An 18,846-nucleotide genomic window follows, 5' to 3' on the forward strand; every position below is an offset into this window, starting at 1 on the left:
GAGCCCTATTAACCTCTTCCAGAGACTTGATGAAGCACACAAGTAAAGACATTAGTGAAAATGAAAAAGTAAAAGTCTGGGGTTTTTTTTCCTCCCCTTAAATCTGGCAGCAAAGTCCGTATCTGCAGCTTGTGCTGCAGATCTCCTAGTACAGAATCACCACTCATCCTTCTCAGTCTTGAGGCTCACTCCATGTGTTTTTGGGAAAGGGCTTGGAAACCTGAGTTTTGTGAAGAGACAAAGAACCTCTTCTGATTGTGTAAAAGCTATTTAGACTCTCAGCCACTTCATTAGAGCTAACTGCATGAACAGTGTTTTGATTTTTGCTATGGAAGTTACAAAGGCTTCTGTTAGATATGAGCAAAGGTAACAAACTGAAAATGTTGAGAATAACACATGGCAGACTGGCTAAAGCCACAGCTATACAGACCAACCTGAATTTACTGTGAGATGATGTTTTTAATTTCAGCTGCTTCTCAAGCCTTTTCCTAATTTATAATCCAAAGCCTCACAAGAGTGGAAAAATGATGAAATACGTACATGTTCACTTCCATCACAGCAAACATTAAAATAGTTTCAGACAAGAAAGTTTAATTTACCAGATGTCAACATCACTCTATTAGTAAGGTTTGCACTGAACTAATCCATCACCTTCCAACAGTACTCTGCAGTGAGGAAAGGCAGAGAATGACCAAGCTTCTTGGGATCTTCAGTAATGACCCAATGCTGCAGACAAGTTGGCAGCACACTGCAGGAGATCCATACCCCTACTTGTGAAATTACAGATCAAAATAACAGCATTTCTTCCTACAGTGTGAGAATATCCTTTTTTCATAAATTAACCCTTACCACCGCTCCAAGACACAAACACACTTTTGTAGACCTCATTCATTCTTCTTCTCACATTTTTTTCAAACCTGTTTTTCCAGTGAAGAGTAAAAGTACAAATCCATTTCTTGGTTTACATAGAGTTTGTATGTACAGCAGTGCCACAGAGAAGGCAGGGAAGACAACTAAGGAACAGATGATACATGAAAGCTATAAAAAAACTACAGATCTTTACCAAGCACCTTCAATGAACTTGTGCAAAGATTTCCATAGACCCCAATTTTAAGGAGAGAAAAAAAGAAAATCAAAACAAACCACACAAGGAGAAAAAGACTTGGCTGATTTGACAACGGATAAGGAAATAAAATAGCAACTTGTAATCCTGGACAATGATGCTGATTGAATAATCAGTCTGGAGATGCCAAATACAATGCAATTTGGCATCCAGACTACTAAACATAATTCACTTTATGAGATCATGGCTCTGGTCAAGAGCCCAGAAAACAGAGTGAAATAAAGCAATAACCTTCAACCCTGATATGAGAAATAGGACATATAATTTCCGCTATATCTTCACTCCTTTTTAAGAGCATGGGCTGGAAGACATTTACATGCTTATACAGATGCTGGCTGTATTTTCCTCACCCTCCCACTGTCTAATTAAGGAAGAAAAAAGGTTGTCAGATATTTAGAAGCTCCAAGACTAGCATAACAATTGCGTCAACATAAGTTTGGCAACAATGATTCTACCTCCTCAATTCACGCAGTCATAGACCCAAATGTTTGACAAAAGCAAGAGAAGATTTGTCCATTCTGTGAACACACACTTCTCAACTGCTGGATGTGCACTTGAGGTGACCAGTAATGACTGAATTTCTACAGCCTAAAAGTTAACTATAGTTAGATAAATGTCAAAAACTAAATGCTTGCAAAAGAGTGCTCTAGAGGGACCAATGAAACAGATGCCATCTCCTAACTTTTAACAGCAGGACACTGGAGTATTTACAGGAGTCAGCAGTACTGAGTTTCTATGGCATCTTAACACATCATTGCCATGTTGATCAGAATTTCTTTACCTGCTTTATTAGAGTTTAATACATGTAGTGTAGATTAAGTTATTCTTAAATGCCTGTTACAGATTCAATAGGTAAAGGAATCACTCCTGTTAAATGTCACAGGTAGAAAAAAAGTACACAAAAAGCTTTAATGAATACTTGTTAGCAAAGTTACTTTCAGATTAGCATAGCTATAATTAGCAGTGCATTCACAGAACATCAATCCTTTTTCTATTCTTTTCTCTCCCACCCATAACCAGCTGCTCTTGGAACAAGTATCTATATCCCAGAAAAATTAAAAAGAAATACTGCTAGGTTATGGAGTTAATGCAAATTAAAAGGAGACCCCAGCCCCACCCCACAAAAACAAACAAACGAAAAACAAAAACACACACACAAAAAACACCCACAAATCAAAAAACAAACAAACAAACAAACAAAATGCAGATACTCAGAAAAGCCAAGGACATAGAATGGATTATATTTACTTCAAGAACGCTCTCCAGATTTATGAACAGAAACGGAGGTGAATTTGGGTGCCACTAGCTTTTAACAATGCCATCAACACTGCTAACACTTGGACAGATTGCCTCTCTGAAGATAGATAAGATGTGAGACCCAGAAAACATAACTACCTGACAGAGGCCAAAGCTTCTCCAGCTCAGGTAATGCCAGACTACTGATATGGCCTGAAAAGCTCAGACAGACACAGTGAAGTTGTGTTGTGATATAAATTAAGATCATGTCTCCTAGATACAGTCCAAGAAAGGCTTAAAGCTTTCCAAAACTTGTCAAGAGAGCAAAATACTTCAGAGCCCAGATTAAGCCAAAATCCACATTGAAAGAAAGGTGATAGGGCTGTGCTAACACCACAAGCCAAAAATACGCACTCAACCCTCCAATACTGCTCATTTCCTCAAATCAGTATTACATGGCAGCAAGCTGGTTCAAATCCACCAAGGGCTAGGACTGCATTTATTTTCACCTTTATTTATAATATGGATAGTAGGCTATTTAAATATTGTTAAAAGGACCACTTGAGACTTCCTATACAATCTTATGCTGTTTCCATTTGCATTTTCTTAATAGAAGTTATAAAACTAATTTAGTTACAGGACTCATTTTAATATTCTCATTTCATTGACAATATATGTTGATTAAACTTGCAATATCAAGTCATTAATTCTGAACAAAGGTATACACTCTTAAAAATCAGTTATACAAGAGAGTATGATGAACTAACAGAAACAGTGAAAAAGCTAAATGTATCAAATTCTTAAGGGTTTTTCCTAAACTCTTTCCTCATTTTACTAATCTATTTTCTCAAGTCAGAGCCCAGCTGGCCTGATGAGCCCATTAAACATGGCCATACTGCTGAAGAGGTGAGACACAGGCTCCAGAGTTACTGCACAAGCTGAGGAAGTGCAGGATTTTATTCCCATTCCAGAAAGTATTGCAAAATATATTTGGACTTAAAGTAGAAACATGCTTCTCCATTTGTTAAATGCACTACTATACATAAACTTTAAAATAGGGAACTAGAAATAAAATCAGGGACGTGAAAAAGGCAGACAAGCTTTTAAGTTTTCTCTTTATTCACAGAGTTATCACAGTACTATTCAATATATTCATCAATGACTTGGATGAGGGAATAGAGTGCACTGTCAGCAAGTTTGCTGATGACACCAAACTGGGAGGAGTGGCTGCCAGACCAGAAGGCTGTGCTGCCATCCAGAGACCTGGACAGGCTGGAGAGTTCAGCAGGGAAAAATTTAATTAAATATAACAAGGGCAAGTGTAGAGTCCTGCATTTGGGTAGGAACAACCCCAGGTTCCAGTATAAGTTGGGAAATGACCTATTAGAGAGCAGCGTAGGGGAAAGGGACCTGGGGGATCTGGTGGACAGCAGGATGACCATGAGCCAGCACTGGGCCCTTGTGGCCAGGAAGGCCAATGGCATCCTGGGGTGTATTAGAAGGGGGTGGTTAGTAGGTCGCGAGAGGTTCTCCTTCTCCTCTACTCTGCCCTGGTGAGACCACATCTGGAATATTGTGTCCAGTTCTGGGCCCCTCAGTTCCAGAAGGACAGGGAACTGCTGGAGAGAGTCCAGCGCACGGCAACAAAGAGGGGAGCATCTCCCATGTGAGGAAAGGCTGAGGGAGCTGGGTCTCTTTAGTTTGGAGGAGACTGAGGGGTGACTTCATTAATATTTACAAATATATAAAGAGTAAGCGTCACGAGGATGGAGCCAGGCTCTTCTCGGTGACAACCAACTGTAGGACTGGGGGTAGTGGGTTCAAACTGGAACACAAGAGGTTCCGCTTAAATTCGAGATGAAACCTCTTCTCAGTAGGAGTATCAGAAAACTGGAACAGGCTGCCCAGGGGGGTTGCGGAGTCTCCTCTGGAGACATTCAACACCTACCTGGACACATTCCTGTATAACCTCATCTGTGTGTTCCTGCTCCAGCAGGAGGACTGGACTAGATGATCTTTTGAGGTCCCTTCCAATCCCTGACATTCTGTGATTATCAGCAGCTTCCACATGAAACTGTTGTCACAAGACTGCTGATTGCTTTAAATAATGCTATACGCCACAAAGGCATTTTAGCAGTAAAGAAACGCTCACAGAGCATATGCTGTTCCAGGAGATGATTTAACTTGTCTGACAGCACTCTAAGTACATAAGACTTCTATTTTTTAACTTAAATTCTGCAGAGCATATCAGGTCCAGTGAAAAGCACAATGCACTCTTACAGGATTTCACTACTGCAATAGAGATGTGACCACCTCTTTTATGACACCAATTTATAAGGATTAGTTGGGGGAGCATTCTTAGGTTAATGTCAGGGCATTACTGTTGTTCAGAAATTGGTTTTCAAGTTATTTCAGTAGAAACAGAAGACAGAGAATTACATCAGAATAATTCACTTTTTCAAAAATCAAGTCAACGCCTTGAGTGTTCAAAGTTCCAGATGTTTTTGAGACTGATACACTCCATTACATTCTTGTCTTTTCCCTCCAGCTTACATACTCAGGCTCTCACTTAACACACCCTTAGAAAAAAACTTGAGTGATAAAAGAGCCATTGCAAAACAAATTATTGTTATTATTAAAAACTTCAGAACAAAAGATTTGTGGCTGACAATACACATTCACAAATAAAAACTCTGCACCTGTTCTTTATTGATGTGAAATTTATTCTTTATCTGGTATTCCAATTAATAACTAAAAGAACTACTAGAGGGGAAAAAAGTATTAACACTTTAAAACTTAAACAAATTATTGTGAGCACTCTAAAAGATGAAATCAACTTACTGAACACTTGAAAACAAGAGAAATAAAGCGATAACTATATTTTACACCTCTCAAAAAGTCACATCTCTAAGCTGATAAAGAATGAGCAAGCTTAACACCCCCAGCAATAAACAAACCACAATTCAGTGATATGCTTATATGGACAGTAGCATAACAACTATGCATAAGGTAAGATAACAGACCACATGATAAGACGTGGTCCTGTTCTTGACTGATAAATTGGAATATTTAAACAAAAAAAAAAAAAGTACGCCTGCACAGCTTTTCTTGGTGTGTGGCAGAAATGGCTTATTTGCCCCAAAGTCATCACTGAAGAAAGAAAAGAGCATCGTTTGTAATAGTACATCAAAAGTAGCACACAAATATTCATATAGGACCTACCTACACATTACTGATGTTGATGATTACTTCCAATTAAAAGCTAGCAAAGACAGCATGAAGAAACTAGAATGATTGTAGAAAACAATAAATACCAAAACCATAAGAAAACAATTAAGTTTTTCACTGACACCACCACCACAGCTTCATATAGCTAGAACAACCAAATGACTGATAACAATGTCGGCATCTTTCAGCATAAGGCCAGAATCCCACAGAGATCAGTGCAAACTTAGCATTACACAAGCAGGTAGTCCTGCATTTATTTATAGGCATCATTCTGGAAACAAGGCTGACATTTAAAAAAACGAAAAAAAAAAACCCTAGTGAAACACAAACCAAAAACAACTTACTTGTCAAGGAAGTCCTTGTCCACAACTGCACAGATATCAAGCAGAGGATTTCCCATTCCAAACAGGACATTTTCACTGTAAGAGAATCAGTTATTTCAAGTTAGCTTAGCATTAGTTTATTGTTCCTAGTATAATATGCTGAAGACATTTTTTTATTAGCAAGAAATTTTTTTCTTCAGTACAGCTAAGGAACAAAAAGATAAACATTTTGCCCAGCTCAGTAGTCACATAGAGAGCAGGCATATAGCCAGTGTGAAATCTGAGTGAAGTATCAACCTACAATAATCTTTGATCAATATCCAGACTGTAAGCAATCAACAATATATCATCCTGCAATACCCTTTTATCAATATACAGACTATAAAAACTCAAGAATACATGAAGGTATATTAACCTATCATTCATTCAGATAAAGATTTAGAGCTGTATGCCACATTCTGGAGTTTTAAAGGACTGCATTCAGGTTGTAATACCAGATTTTAGACATGGAGAGCATCAGATCAGATTGTAAGAATTTCACTGAACAGACTTAGTTGCTATGCTAGGTCTACTCTGCTACTAATCAGTAATTAACAATGTAAGACTGTTTTAATAAACTGAATTTAAGAGACTATGGATTCTGCATTGTCAGCCATCTTAAACAGCATAGCTGTCTACTGATGAGAAAGTATGTACTTTTTAATCAATTTGAAATTCATTACCATGACTTCTGCCACATAAAAACAAGACAGAGATACTGCAAACAGCTGAACGTGCTGGCTTTAACTTTTTTAGATTCATTCAGAAACCATGTGTTACATTTTCCTGAATACCAGTACTTGGGTGATAATGCAGTAATACCAAAGGATTAGATATCTAGCCTAGTGTCAAGTAGGACTGAATGCAGCTGTTCTCAAAGGCTGCCTAAAACTACATCCAAACCCACCACATTGCTTGCTAAGCTAACACCTGCTGCCTCCAGCTGGCAAGGCAAGCCCTCCCTCTAGACACCCAAGGCAGCTTCAGTGCCACCACCAAATCCATCTCTCCACTATGTCTTTATCAAACATTTGCAGAGAAAGCATATTCCTTGTCTCTTCATTCCCCAAAAAGCACTACTGGAACACTCCAGTTGGATCCAAAGTTTATCTCGATACTGAGACACTGCAAACGATGCTTTAAGTATCCTATTTTTTGTTGTAGATTTAAAGACAGGCCCTGACAGCCCGTTTCACTGTAAGTGAAGTGTGGAAAATGCTGCTCTTGGAAGACAGAGACAGAAATCCACCTCACTCTTAACTGAGATGGGTAGCATCTGCTTAGTAAAATCCTATAAGACTCACTAAATATTTTTGTCAGTGTCAAAATAAGTATTCTTCTAAATAGCCTAACCATATCTAGCTAGAAGAGAAGGAAAAGAGACAGATGACAGTTAATAAAAAAGGGGATTGCAGTTATGTCCCCAAGACACGACATTCTCTCCTTTTTAAGAACCAAGTATTCCATCTGTAGTATTGCAGGACAATGAACAAACAAGTCAGAATTCTAAAAGTGCTGAATGCAGATTTGTCCCAAACTGTATGCTCCTGTGCCTGATGTTTAGCTGATTCTCATATTCTGTGAAATTCTACATATCAATAATTTTATACCTGCACTTAAGAAAAAAATGCCTATCATGGATAACTTCTATAGAGGACAAGAATCAGCACTTGAAGAGTCTGGTACATTAGAAAACAGCAGCTGTACTTCAAAAAGTCTCTGAAATGCAGCTGTAGTTCTGTCATTCCTTAACTGACACTGTTAAAGATACCTTTCCGGGCAAAACTTCAAGAGTCTGAGCAATCTCTTCCCAAGTCATGAATTTAAAAATTCAACAAGTCTAAGCAGACATTTAAGATCACTGGCGTGATCAGTGTTTCCTAATGTGAGATTTGTGAACCACAACCTGGAAAGTCCCGTATTTCTACCATTAAAGACTTGGCTGTGTAAATCCTTAGCACGTTCAACCTGATTAACCTGACATTGGCTACATTTCAGCCAGTGCAAATCACCCTTCCCTTCTTCAGAGGCTGCAAAGTTATCTGCACTGTTACACTACTGTGCCTTTTTGTGGCACAACACGAGATATAGCACTTAGTTGGCTACAGTTTGCTCCTCTGTAAAAAATGTAAATGTTTATTTATATACATGTATATATATATATATACACACAAAATGCATAAAGCCACATATTGTAAAAGCATAAAATTAAACATCATGTTTAGGATCCTGGAGAATGCTAAATTTACAAGTCTTGGGAGCAAGAAACCAAGATATTCAACTGTTACAGCCTCATGAAGTTTAACACTCTTAGCAGTACATGTGAACCTTATTGGCCTTACGTTCACTGTTCAGTCACACTGGACACCTGCTTCAATTAAAATTTCATTAATTATTTCCAACTGACTAGACATAAAACACAGTGAGGAAGCAGCAGCAATAGTTTCCTGACATATGAGATTTCATAATAGATAATTTATCTAGGAAATATGTCCCTGCAACAGACACAGAACAAACACTTACGTGCTCCACTGCCTCTTTGACTCTCATTTGAGGAGGATATTCTTGCTTAAACTGACTAAGCTATTGCAAAAAGAACACTCAGCTCAGCTCTGCCAGAAACAAGTGACAACACCTGCACAAATAAAGGGCATACAATTGACCATACACAGTCAGTGTGTAAGTGTATATATATGCACATATATGCATACACATACAGAGAACATAAATATTAGCAGAATGTATACTTTTTGAACTCTAAACTAAGATGTTTATATAAATCTAAAACTTGTTTGGATGCTGAAAAACATTGTCCATCTAGCAGGCAAAACTACAGGAAATACAGCATCTACTTTACAACAACTTACTTTACAGAAGGCTTGGATGTATACCACCTTTGCATCCTAAACTTGACAACAAGCAATATATTTTAGGAGTTTGTCATTTAACTTTGGACTAAATTAAGAGTTGAAATTATGAAAAGCGAGTTCAAGCAATGCAATTAATTAAATACAAATAAATCTTCAGCTGCTAATGATAGCATTTTTTTGGAGATTGCCAGGATGATTGACTTTTCACAAATAGCCAGTGTTTCATGTATTACTCTCATCATCAGTTGCAAAAGTAATGAAGTGAAACCAAACTGGACAGAAGTAAAACAAAACACACACAAACAAACAAAACCCCGCACCACAAACACAAAACACCACAAACCCCACACATCAGTGCTGAGCTTCCCCTTCAATCATTTTTTAAAAAGTCAACAAAATTAACCATAACTGAAAAATCTGGAAAGCTGTGTCCAACATCACGATTACTAATGCTCCACTGTTGCATTCATTTTTAGAAGTACAATCCTGTTTCAAGTTGGAACATTAGCAGTATTGTATCTATCACAGAATATTGTTATCATCCCATGCTGCTGTGCACTTCAGCGGAAGAGCAACATCAAAATATCAGAGAAAGTATATGATTAGTTACTGGCACAGAGACAGAGGAATATTTTGAGCCTTTGTATACTGGAATGACTTGCTAAAAAAAAAAAAAAAATCCAAATATTTCTTAAAAAAACATTTCATGTTTTTTCCTGTTCACTGCTGCAACCTTTCTCTCATCTATGCAATAGTAACCAACAATAAAGGAAGCCAAGATTTCATCTTTTTTTATGGCTCTGTAACAACCTCACACAGCTGTAGTGTACACTTACTATTACGTTCTTATGTGAAGACATAAGAAAGCCTTAATAAAATATGACTGGGACATTCGGGTGTCCCTACTGCATGACAGCCTGCTGTATGCCTAGCCTTCCACTTACAAATATAAGATATGGTTTCATAATATCTAAAATGTTACTATTTCTATAGGGTTTGATTATGCCCTTAAAAGTAAGGCCAAACAAAGCATGTTCTAAGCCTATTCTCAGCATATCCATTTCAGTCACAAATGAACATAGTTCAACCCCATATAATACAAGATTTGAATTTAACAAAAATAACATATACATCATTAAAACAACAGTACTAGATTCATAGCATTTGAATAGCTATAAGCTCTCAACCAAGAACACCCTTCTCTCATTCCGCTTACCTACACAACTTGAAAGTGAATAAGGTGACATTTACTATTAACCATAACTTGTCTGACATTCAAAGTACCTCAGAACCACTATTCCATGATTCCAGAGTTCAGACAATTTCTCTTGCATCACTAACCAGCAAATCACTTCAGCATATAGACCTTAAATATTTATGTAGCCTGTAGGACTGCTCGCATTGCTTTCCTTGTGTAGGTCTTAAGTAAAGGCAATATTTGGCTAAGGAGATAAATGTTTAGATACTGACTTAGAGGAGTATCTTCAGTGAAGATTTCATTCATTATGGAACAATTTTCATAGTCTTCTAAAGTGACACATTCACAGATTCCAACTTGGAAGTCAAGCCTAAAAGCCTTGGCCTTATGTAAGCAGGGCTGCCACAGAAAAAAAGCTGTTCCACCACTACCCAGCTCCTCGGGCAGCTGTGCTAACTCCACAAGCTCCAATAGTGAGATACTACTACAATTTCAAAGAGCTACCGTCTGTACTCCTCGGTCAGAAACAGTGTGAAATCCGATACATTGAGTTTTGAGGGTGGAGAAAGGAGACAGGAGAGTTGCCTAGAATGATCACTGAACTCGCAATTTTAGGCATTTCTTCAGCGACTGAAGAACTGATCGGAATAGCTACGTGATCAAGGTTACCAGTTCACTATACCCGCTGTCTTAAGATGAAGTGTATTAGGAAGCAAAAGTGATCATAATAATTATTTTCACTGAATATTAAGTTACAGGTTTGCCATTCTTCAGTTACGGCTGATAAACTGATACCACAGCGAAGAGCCTAGCCTAATATTATTACCCTGCTTCTCATTATTGGAGATTCATTTAAAATTAAGTTCCAGCCAAGGCAGGCTACAGCGATGCTCCAAGGTTCGAACCCGGCTGCCGGAGCCCCACGACATCCGTCCGCCCACCCCACGGGCGGGACGTCCCCCCGCCACGGCAGGCGGCCGCCCGCACTCAGGCACTACCTGTGACAGCGGCACGGCCGCAGCGCGACGCCGCACGGCCGCCTGTGCCGTGCCCGGCCGCCGCCCCGCGGTTCACCTGGGAGCCCGGCCGAGCCCGCAGCGGCGGCTGCGCCAGGGCCGGCCGGACCCGCGAGCCGCTGAGGAGCGGGGCATCGCGCGGCGCCGCCGCGAGCCCCCTGCGGGGCGGCCGTTGGCGAGGCCGGCGCGCGCCCACCTGCGCTGAAGTCCGCGCGGCCAGGGAGCGGGTGACCCCGCGCGGCCCCGCCGGGCTGAGGGGCCCGCAGGGAGCGGCGCGGCTGCCCCTCCGCGCGCCCGGGCGGCGGGCGTGCAGCCGCGAGCCCAGCTCCGGCGGGGCGGGGGACACCACAGGGAGGGCACGAAACCGCGCGGCCCCGCGCGCTGCAATTACACGGGCGGAGAGCAGGGAAGAGCGGAGCTCCGGCCGAATATCGCGCCGGACGCCCCCGCCCCGCCAGCAGGAGCGCATCAGCGCTCACCGCCCCTTCCCCCGGGGCGCCGGGCTGAGCTGCGGGAGCCGCGTCGGGGCTCGGCATTACCTGAGGGTGGGCATGGCTCCCCGCCCAGCCGCCCGCGGCGGAGCCCCGGTGGCGGCAGCAGCAGCAGCGTCGCCTCTCCGCCCGGCGCCAGCCCGCAGCTGCGGCCCCCGCGCCTCCCGCACCGCCCGCCCCGGCCGCGACTGAGCCGGTGGCCACGGCGCGGCTGACCCACCCGCGCGCCACCGCCCCGCCCCGCCCGCCCGCGCGCGCCGCCATTGGCCGGGCGGTCGGCGGGGGCGGGCCCGGGCTCCCAGCGGCGGCGGGACGCGAGGAGCCCCGGGAGAAGGTGGCGGCGGCCCCGGGGCGCTGGCGACCGGCCCCGCGCCCCAGTTCGGAAACTCATGGTACCGGGCGGCGCCTCCCGCCCGGCGCCCCGGGCTCCCTGGCCGCCATCTTTGGTACGGGCAGAGAGCACGCACCTCCCACGCACCTCCTCCTGCCCCCTCCCTCCCCCAGCCCGAGGAGACAATTATGGTCGGCAGTGCCAATTAAAAAATACGTTTAAAGGCGGTATGGAAGAGGTGCGGAGTTGTAACCGTACTGCCCACACTAAAGATGGCCAGCGGAGCCCCCGGCGGCGCCGTCCCTCAGCTGTCACGGGGCCATGGGAACTGCTGCGCTCCCAAGGGGACCCAACCGCCCCCCTGGCCGGGGCTGCTCCTGCCCCGGCCTCCGCCCGCAGCCCCGCCAGGACCGCTCGTCCTTCCCGGCCGCTGACCGACGCCTCCCTTAACACGTGGGTTTTACTGGACAAAACCGCATTTTCACTCTTCTTATTTGTGTGCTGGCTCAGACCTTAACGCCGCCTCAGGTGACGTTCCGTGAAGCCTTTCGCCGCCTCCTCCGGCACCGCCGGTGCCACCGCCGGGCATCGGCACCCGGCGCAGAGCCCGTCCCCCGCAAGCGGTGCGCGGCGGGGCTGGCCGGCCGGGCGGTGCGGACTCCCGCGGTACCCCGGGAGGAGGCTGTTACTACCGGGCTGCTGAAGCACCTGGCAGAAAACCGGCGATGGGCAGGTACCGGGCGTTACTCCGTCTCTCCAACCTGCTAGAGGGCAAGAATGGGGACACCGATGAGATGTGGACCTGGGGAAAAAGGGGCAGCCCTTCGTGGCCTAACCTGCTTCTTGTCCACCTGACATCCCAGCACAAATGCTGGAGCAGAAAGGAAAAGCATCAGTAAAGCCAGCGTCCTAGTCTTTGCTCTTACTACCCACTTGCTCTTCATTTGGCTGCCAGTTACCGCTACCCTGTGCAGATTTGGCCCTTTTTTTGTTAGCTTACCAGCACCAGAAACACTGATTCATGAAACTGATGTCAGAACAGGTTGTTTTTGCCAAAAATGAATCCCACGTTGTTAAGTACTGCTGTGTCACCTTTAATTAAATATTTAAACTTTACAACTTCCTAATCCCGTGGCTATTAGCCTTAGTTTCCCTTCCTCTCCCTCTACAAAATGGGAATATTGCACTCAGAAAAATTAAAGCCAAACTTTTCAACTATTTGCTAATTTTTGAGTGTATCACAAGATTCTGAAATTTCAGATGTTCATGATGCTCAGGGACCTACAGTGTCAAATGAAGGCAAGAGGAATATTTATACTCAATATGTGATGTAGGACAAATTTCCTAGGTTCTCTAAACAGGACACTCAAAGATGAATCGCCACTTACAAAATTGTTATTAAAGTGTGTCAGGGGTCTTGAAAAGTCTAACTAGTTGGAGCGGTAAACACATTCATCCCCTTACTGCAACACACAGTACAAAAGGTCCCCATGTCCTGATGGCGGACTTTGAACTTTAGTAAAATGCGAATACTATATTTCAATATATTATGGCTGTATCCTCTGATCTATGTTGAACAATATATTATTCCTAGTTTAACAATTTCAGTGCCTAATAGCCAAACCTCTGTTTTGTAACTGAAAATTGTGTGGGGAATCCCATCACAGGTAAACATAACAAGAGTAGTAACACAGCTTGGTCTTGTTGGTCCCACCACTTATTTATTTTAAATAAGTTGGGTTTTTTTTTTTCAATCAAGTTGTAGAGTCCCTCAATAAACAATTGCCTGGCTTTAACAAGCCCATAAGAATATATAAAGGAAAGCAGATATAAGACATCAACGTGATCTAAATTTATAATAATTTGTAACATACAATTGCATATTACAAACATTAAACTACAGGGTCCAAATGAGGTACCATCAGATGTTTCTAACGTTATACCAGTTCAGCAAGACAGGAGCAAAAGAGTGTTTTTCTAAAAAATTAAATAGCCTTTCATGAAATAGCATATATGGCACCTCAACAGCACTTGTCAATAGCACTTTATAAACTTCCAACTGTTCCCAAGTGCCCAGACGACTTGCTTATATTACCACATACCCACAGGTTCTACTGTTACTGATGTCTTTGAGGAATCCCCTACCACTATGGGTTTTTCTGTCATTTGCCAGCAAACTTATAGAAGTCCTGACATGTAGGTGGAACAATAGCAAAAAATGGTCATCCATCACTTACAGTCATTTATAGATTAACTTTATGATGCTTATGCCACAAGTTCAACTCATAGTCACAGCATGTATGTGCTAGGCAGCCAACTCGAGTGTGCTCAGCCTCTCTGACACCTTCCAAATTTGCTCTGCTTTTGTGGAGCAGTGACCTGTGCCTTCACATGTGTTTTGGCTTCAGAAATCCCTGAGAGAAATATGGAATTCACAGCTTTTACATGTACAAATAGATTAACACCAGACAGGGTGTATCCACAGTTTCTCTCAACTGCTTCTGTTACTGTACAGTGAGGATCTTCCTCACTGTATCAGTTCCCCTACGTATGATGAACAATTGTTCTGCAGGTGATTTTACCAATATGCTTGCTTCCAGGCAAGGTATGAATTAAAAATGAACTGCACCCCTACCTAATACAACAACAGGTAAGCATGTGAAAACTTTTAAAATTGCACTTTATTGAAGTAATCCATGAAACTATACATTTTATACATTTGTAACTTGTGCATCCATGATGTAGGCAATCTAGGCCTCAGCCTTGGACCAATGTGTTATGTTTTACACCACAAATATTTGATATAAATTGTCCAGTTTACAATCTATAAAGTTCTATATTAACCTACATATTTCACTCAATTTCTTCAAAGCACGAAACTGAAGTTAATCTTAGAAAAAGTGACCACTCTTTCACCTTTGCAAGATGGAAGGATGATCTTTTACATAATAGCCTCAGCAGACATTATAAAACGGGACCAGCAAGCAGAAAGTCCACAAATTGTCTTTCAACAACAGCATTCTGCAGAGCTTGCATGTATTTTCTACTAGAACAGGGGTTGTTTTGAAAGCTTTTCTACAGAGAGAATGCTATCTTTCTCAACATAAAATAAGATGCATTTTTCCTGTATGGCTATACTAGCAAAGTATTAAAAATCATTTTTTTAAATTTTAAAATTCCATAGCATAATCACATTTCTTTTAAAGCAGCTTCACAGACCATACAGCTCTAAAAGCAAAGGGAAGTCTATAAATCTGCTAAGTCGTCATCATATTGCAGACAGCTATACTTTTTTTTCCTGCCTAACTCCAGTCAAATAGCCTAGCCCTTGAGACAGTTAGAGCTGCTTTGTACCAGTGAATGTACAAGGAAAAAAACCCACAGAGATCTTTCACCATAAATGAAATCCCCAGGTACCATAAAGCCAGCAAGTAGCTTTATGTTACCACATCCTTCAAGTGTGGAACAGCTTTGACTGTGGTCAAACAATCATCACAGAAACTATTACAGTTCAAAATGGAAAAAAAGCCTCTCTCCTCTCTGAATTCTGAGTAATACCCAAAGACTTCTCTCCTTCACACATACACACAAATAGATATATTTATTATATAAATAACACTAGTATGTAAATTTAAATTATTTAAGAAGCAATTTATGTAAATAGAAAATATTGTGTTGAGAAAACATAGTGTTCACATTGCATATGCAAGTTCAACTTAATTTTTCAAGGTTTTCCAACACTTTGCCAGCAAATACTAATTAATGACCTTTAGATAGCAACTCATGCCCTGCTTCTGAAACTTATTTTGTGAAATACTTGTGTACCATGCCTGTGTAAATTCATTATCACAACCTTGAACCACAAGCCAGAGTTTTTCTTCAAGCATTTCCACATCAAATATACCTCAGTAATAGTAGAGTAAGCCAAGGTCTTGTTCTACAGAAAGTGCATTGACACTGTATTCAACTACCTCTACGTTCACTCACATCCCCCTTTCAGGCCTCTTCTTTTTCCATTTATAAGTAATATTAGTAGATCTAATCAGATAAGTAATTTGACACAAGCTGTTTCATTAGCTGAAAAAGAAGGAACTTGCAAATGTCTGAAAAATTCACAGGAACTTCAAGATTCATGATAAAATAGTCACATTTGCACCAACTTCCCTCCCACGGGTGATCAAGCATGCACGCAGCTCTAGGGACAAGACCAGGCCTGCTGACTTCAGGGAGGCCGCACGCAAAGTCAGAGGCATACTTTGCTGCAGGATATTAGTAAAGCCTATTATGTCTAAACTATCGTGGTTCCTCAGTATGTCTCTTCTGCTGGGTGGGCTGCAGGTAACGAAAGCAAGAAACCCAGCCATGCTTGTGGTCCTTCCACGACCTCCTCTTTCCTCAGGTTACACACTTCTTCCCGTAAAGCAAGGAATTACTTTAACTAAAAGGATGAAAACAGCATAACAAGCTTCTCCAATACAAGAAAACAAAACTGTGGAAATATGACACAGCTTGCAAGAAATCACACAGGATTACATCAAAGGCCGAGTGAAGACAAATGTCAATCTGAACAGTAACTTGAGGGTTACATATCTGAACACTGGAAACAAGTGTCTGAACTGTAAGAGTGAGGTATTTACCATGCTGCAAGTCATTCCAGTTTTGGATGTATTTCTGACGACATGACTTGGAAGGGAAAGTTGCTACTGTTCTGTCCTAAATGAAGCAAAATTTGCAAACTCTGTTGCTAATGTCTTCAAAAGTATTTGTGTTTGTGGGGTCTAAACATCCATTTGAAGAAAAAGTCCATTGCTTTTATTCTTCTGAGAGCAAACACAGAAAGGTGCTAGAATCTCAGATCTTTCCTTGTACTAAGAGGTCATAAAAAGTACTGAGACTGAAGAAGTTACCCATATTTGCAGATATGAGAAACTGGAAAGTGAGAAAAGCATAAGCCATGAAGACAGAAAGTGAAATTAATACAAATGGGGAAAGAGATGAAACAAGAAAGAGAAAGAAAGAGAAAGAAAGAGAAAGAAAGAGAAAGAAAGAGAAAGAAAGAGAAAGAAAGAGAAAGAAAGAGAAAGAAAGAGAAAGAAAGAGAAAGAAAGAGAAAGAAAGAGAAAGAAAGAGAAAGAAAGAGAAAGAAAGAGAAAGAAAGAGAAAGAAAGAGAAAGAAAGAGAAAGAAAGAGAAAGAAAGAGAAAGAAAGAGAAAGAAAGAGAAAGAAAACCCACACATCCTGGAAATAGTAAAAGAGGAAAAAAATAACTTACTAAATTCTAACCAAAAGCTATGTCACAGCTAATTTAAGATATTCAGAATCTCATTTATAGAGAGCTGATGAAGGAATAAGCTAAATTAAAAGCCATCTTATAAAAAAAAATTTAAAATGCATGAAATTAGCAATTTTTTTACAGTCACAATCTAGTGGAAGAATAATGACAAAGGACTGCTTTTGCTAACAGTTACCCACATAGTGTTTGTTAATTTACTCTGAAAAGGAAGAGCTGTCTAATATTAAGAGAAGAAAAAGAATACTATTAAAGTATTTGTCAAATTCACTGCTTGCATTGTCTTCATGTAGGTAAATTGATTTGCCCAAACAGGCAGCCACGTCACAACTGTTCAATCAATACAGCAGCTGCAGAGCAGCCAGAAGGCCATAATGCAGCAGTAGGAACTTCAGACTGGAAGATTTCACAAGTTTGTTTATTTTTTTTCTTCTGCACACATGTATATTTCTATCCAGACATGTACATATAAGCTCAAACATTTCTACAGAGCATGTCCAAATTCTTTCATAACTGTACCAGTCTGTTCACAGAAGTCTGGTTGTGGTTTTCACAGGCTTCCTAGATAAAACCAACCCAAATATAAAAGGACACAAATCCTTAGTAATTCTCCTTTAAAGATACAGCTCATGATGTTTCTAGTAAGTTGATGCTACCACTCAGTGACATGCAGTTTTGCAAGCCTATTTTCTGTTCAAACAGAACAGTTTACACACACAATGATATTTTATTTCAAACAGCAGAGACACAGTCAGGAGCCTGAAACAACACAGCACACATTAATGGCCCTGCCTAAAGCCCGTTGGTTTTAGGGGGGATTTGCACCCATCAATAAAGACAATGCAAAACCTGCCGCCCAGCAGATGAATGTCAGCACAATGCATTGTTGAGCTGGGAACGCTACTTTGGGTCTCCGGCTTTGTGTTCTGCTCACTGGGTGGCAAAAGCTGGCCATCCTATATTGCTTTCAAATAACTTTAGCTGAACCCTGTCAGTTTTGCCTACCTCATGAGAGCGCAATATTTGCTCTCCTTTGCCTGAAAGGATCAAAAGGGACTAAACAAAAAACATGTATTCATGAAAACTTCCTGATGCCACTTTGACAGAGAAAATGATGAGAAAAAAATACAGGGGAAGAAAACGTTTGTTATTGTTGACAAGGTATGGCTTATATTACAGAGTGGAATTTAACTTTTTATGTCATTTTTTATATTAAAACACTTTTTTGGCAGCCACAGGAAAGATTCAGGTTTGTATTGTATGGGAGAATAAGGTACAAGACCATCCTTGTTGAGTCCCTTACACACAGTCTTCTGAAGAGGCTGGAGAGCCTTAGCTCTAGATGTTGAAATCAAGGAATTCTCCTCTAATTCCTGGTATAACAAATATGAAGTTACTATCTCCCAAAATTTTGAAGTGATTTTTCACTTCTTTTCTAATCCGTAGGCTAACTGCTTCCAGTTCTCCCAAGCATATGTAGCAGTGCTTTGAACTGACAACAGAATCCTTGTTACAAATACAACAAAGTCAAAGAACCTTGACCTTTCTGGTACCTTCTGTACTGGCTCTTAACACGGGACAAAGTCCTACAGCAGCACTCAGCCAAATACATTTTTACCGCTATGTTCAAAGGAGTGCAGAGGTCTGCCAAATCTAATCCAAATACCTCGCTTGCTTTGCATGTCCAACCCAAGGCCCACA

The 18,846-nt window shown here is 41.3% G+C and overlaps 1 protein-coding gene across 2 annotated transcripts in view; it reads right to left on the reverse strand.

Moving 5' to 3' along the window:
* Nucleotides 1-18,846, reverse strand: part of ADK (adenosine kinase) — a 292,886-nt gene that overhangs the window by 271,853 nt on the left and 2,187 nt on the right. Inside the window, exons 1-2 of one of the 2 annotated variants that reach the window (XM_080348340.1) lie at nucleotides 11,573-11,699; nucleotides 5,932-6,006 (exon numbers count right to left, since the gene is read on the reverse strand). In XM_080348340.1, coding sequence (XP_080204466.1) covers nucleotides 5,932-6,006; nucleotides 11,573-11,586 — 89 coding nt within the window. In that variant the 5' untranslated portion in view covers nucleotides 11,587-11,699. Of the gene's footprint in view, nucleotides 1-5,931; nucleotides 6,007-11,572; nucleotides 11,700-18,846 lie in introns of those variants that run through there. The other variant, XM_080348339.1, reaches the window with a different exon arrangement.

The sequence above is a fragment of the Nesoenas mayeri genome, assembly GCF_963082525.1.
Source record: "Nesoenas mayeri genome assembly, chromosome: 7".
NCBI classification, from domain to species: domain Eukaryota; kingdom Metazoa; phylum Chordata; class Aves; order Columbiformes; family Columbidae; genus Nesoenas; species Nesoenas mayeri.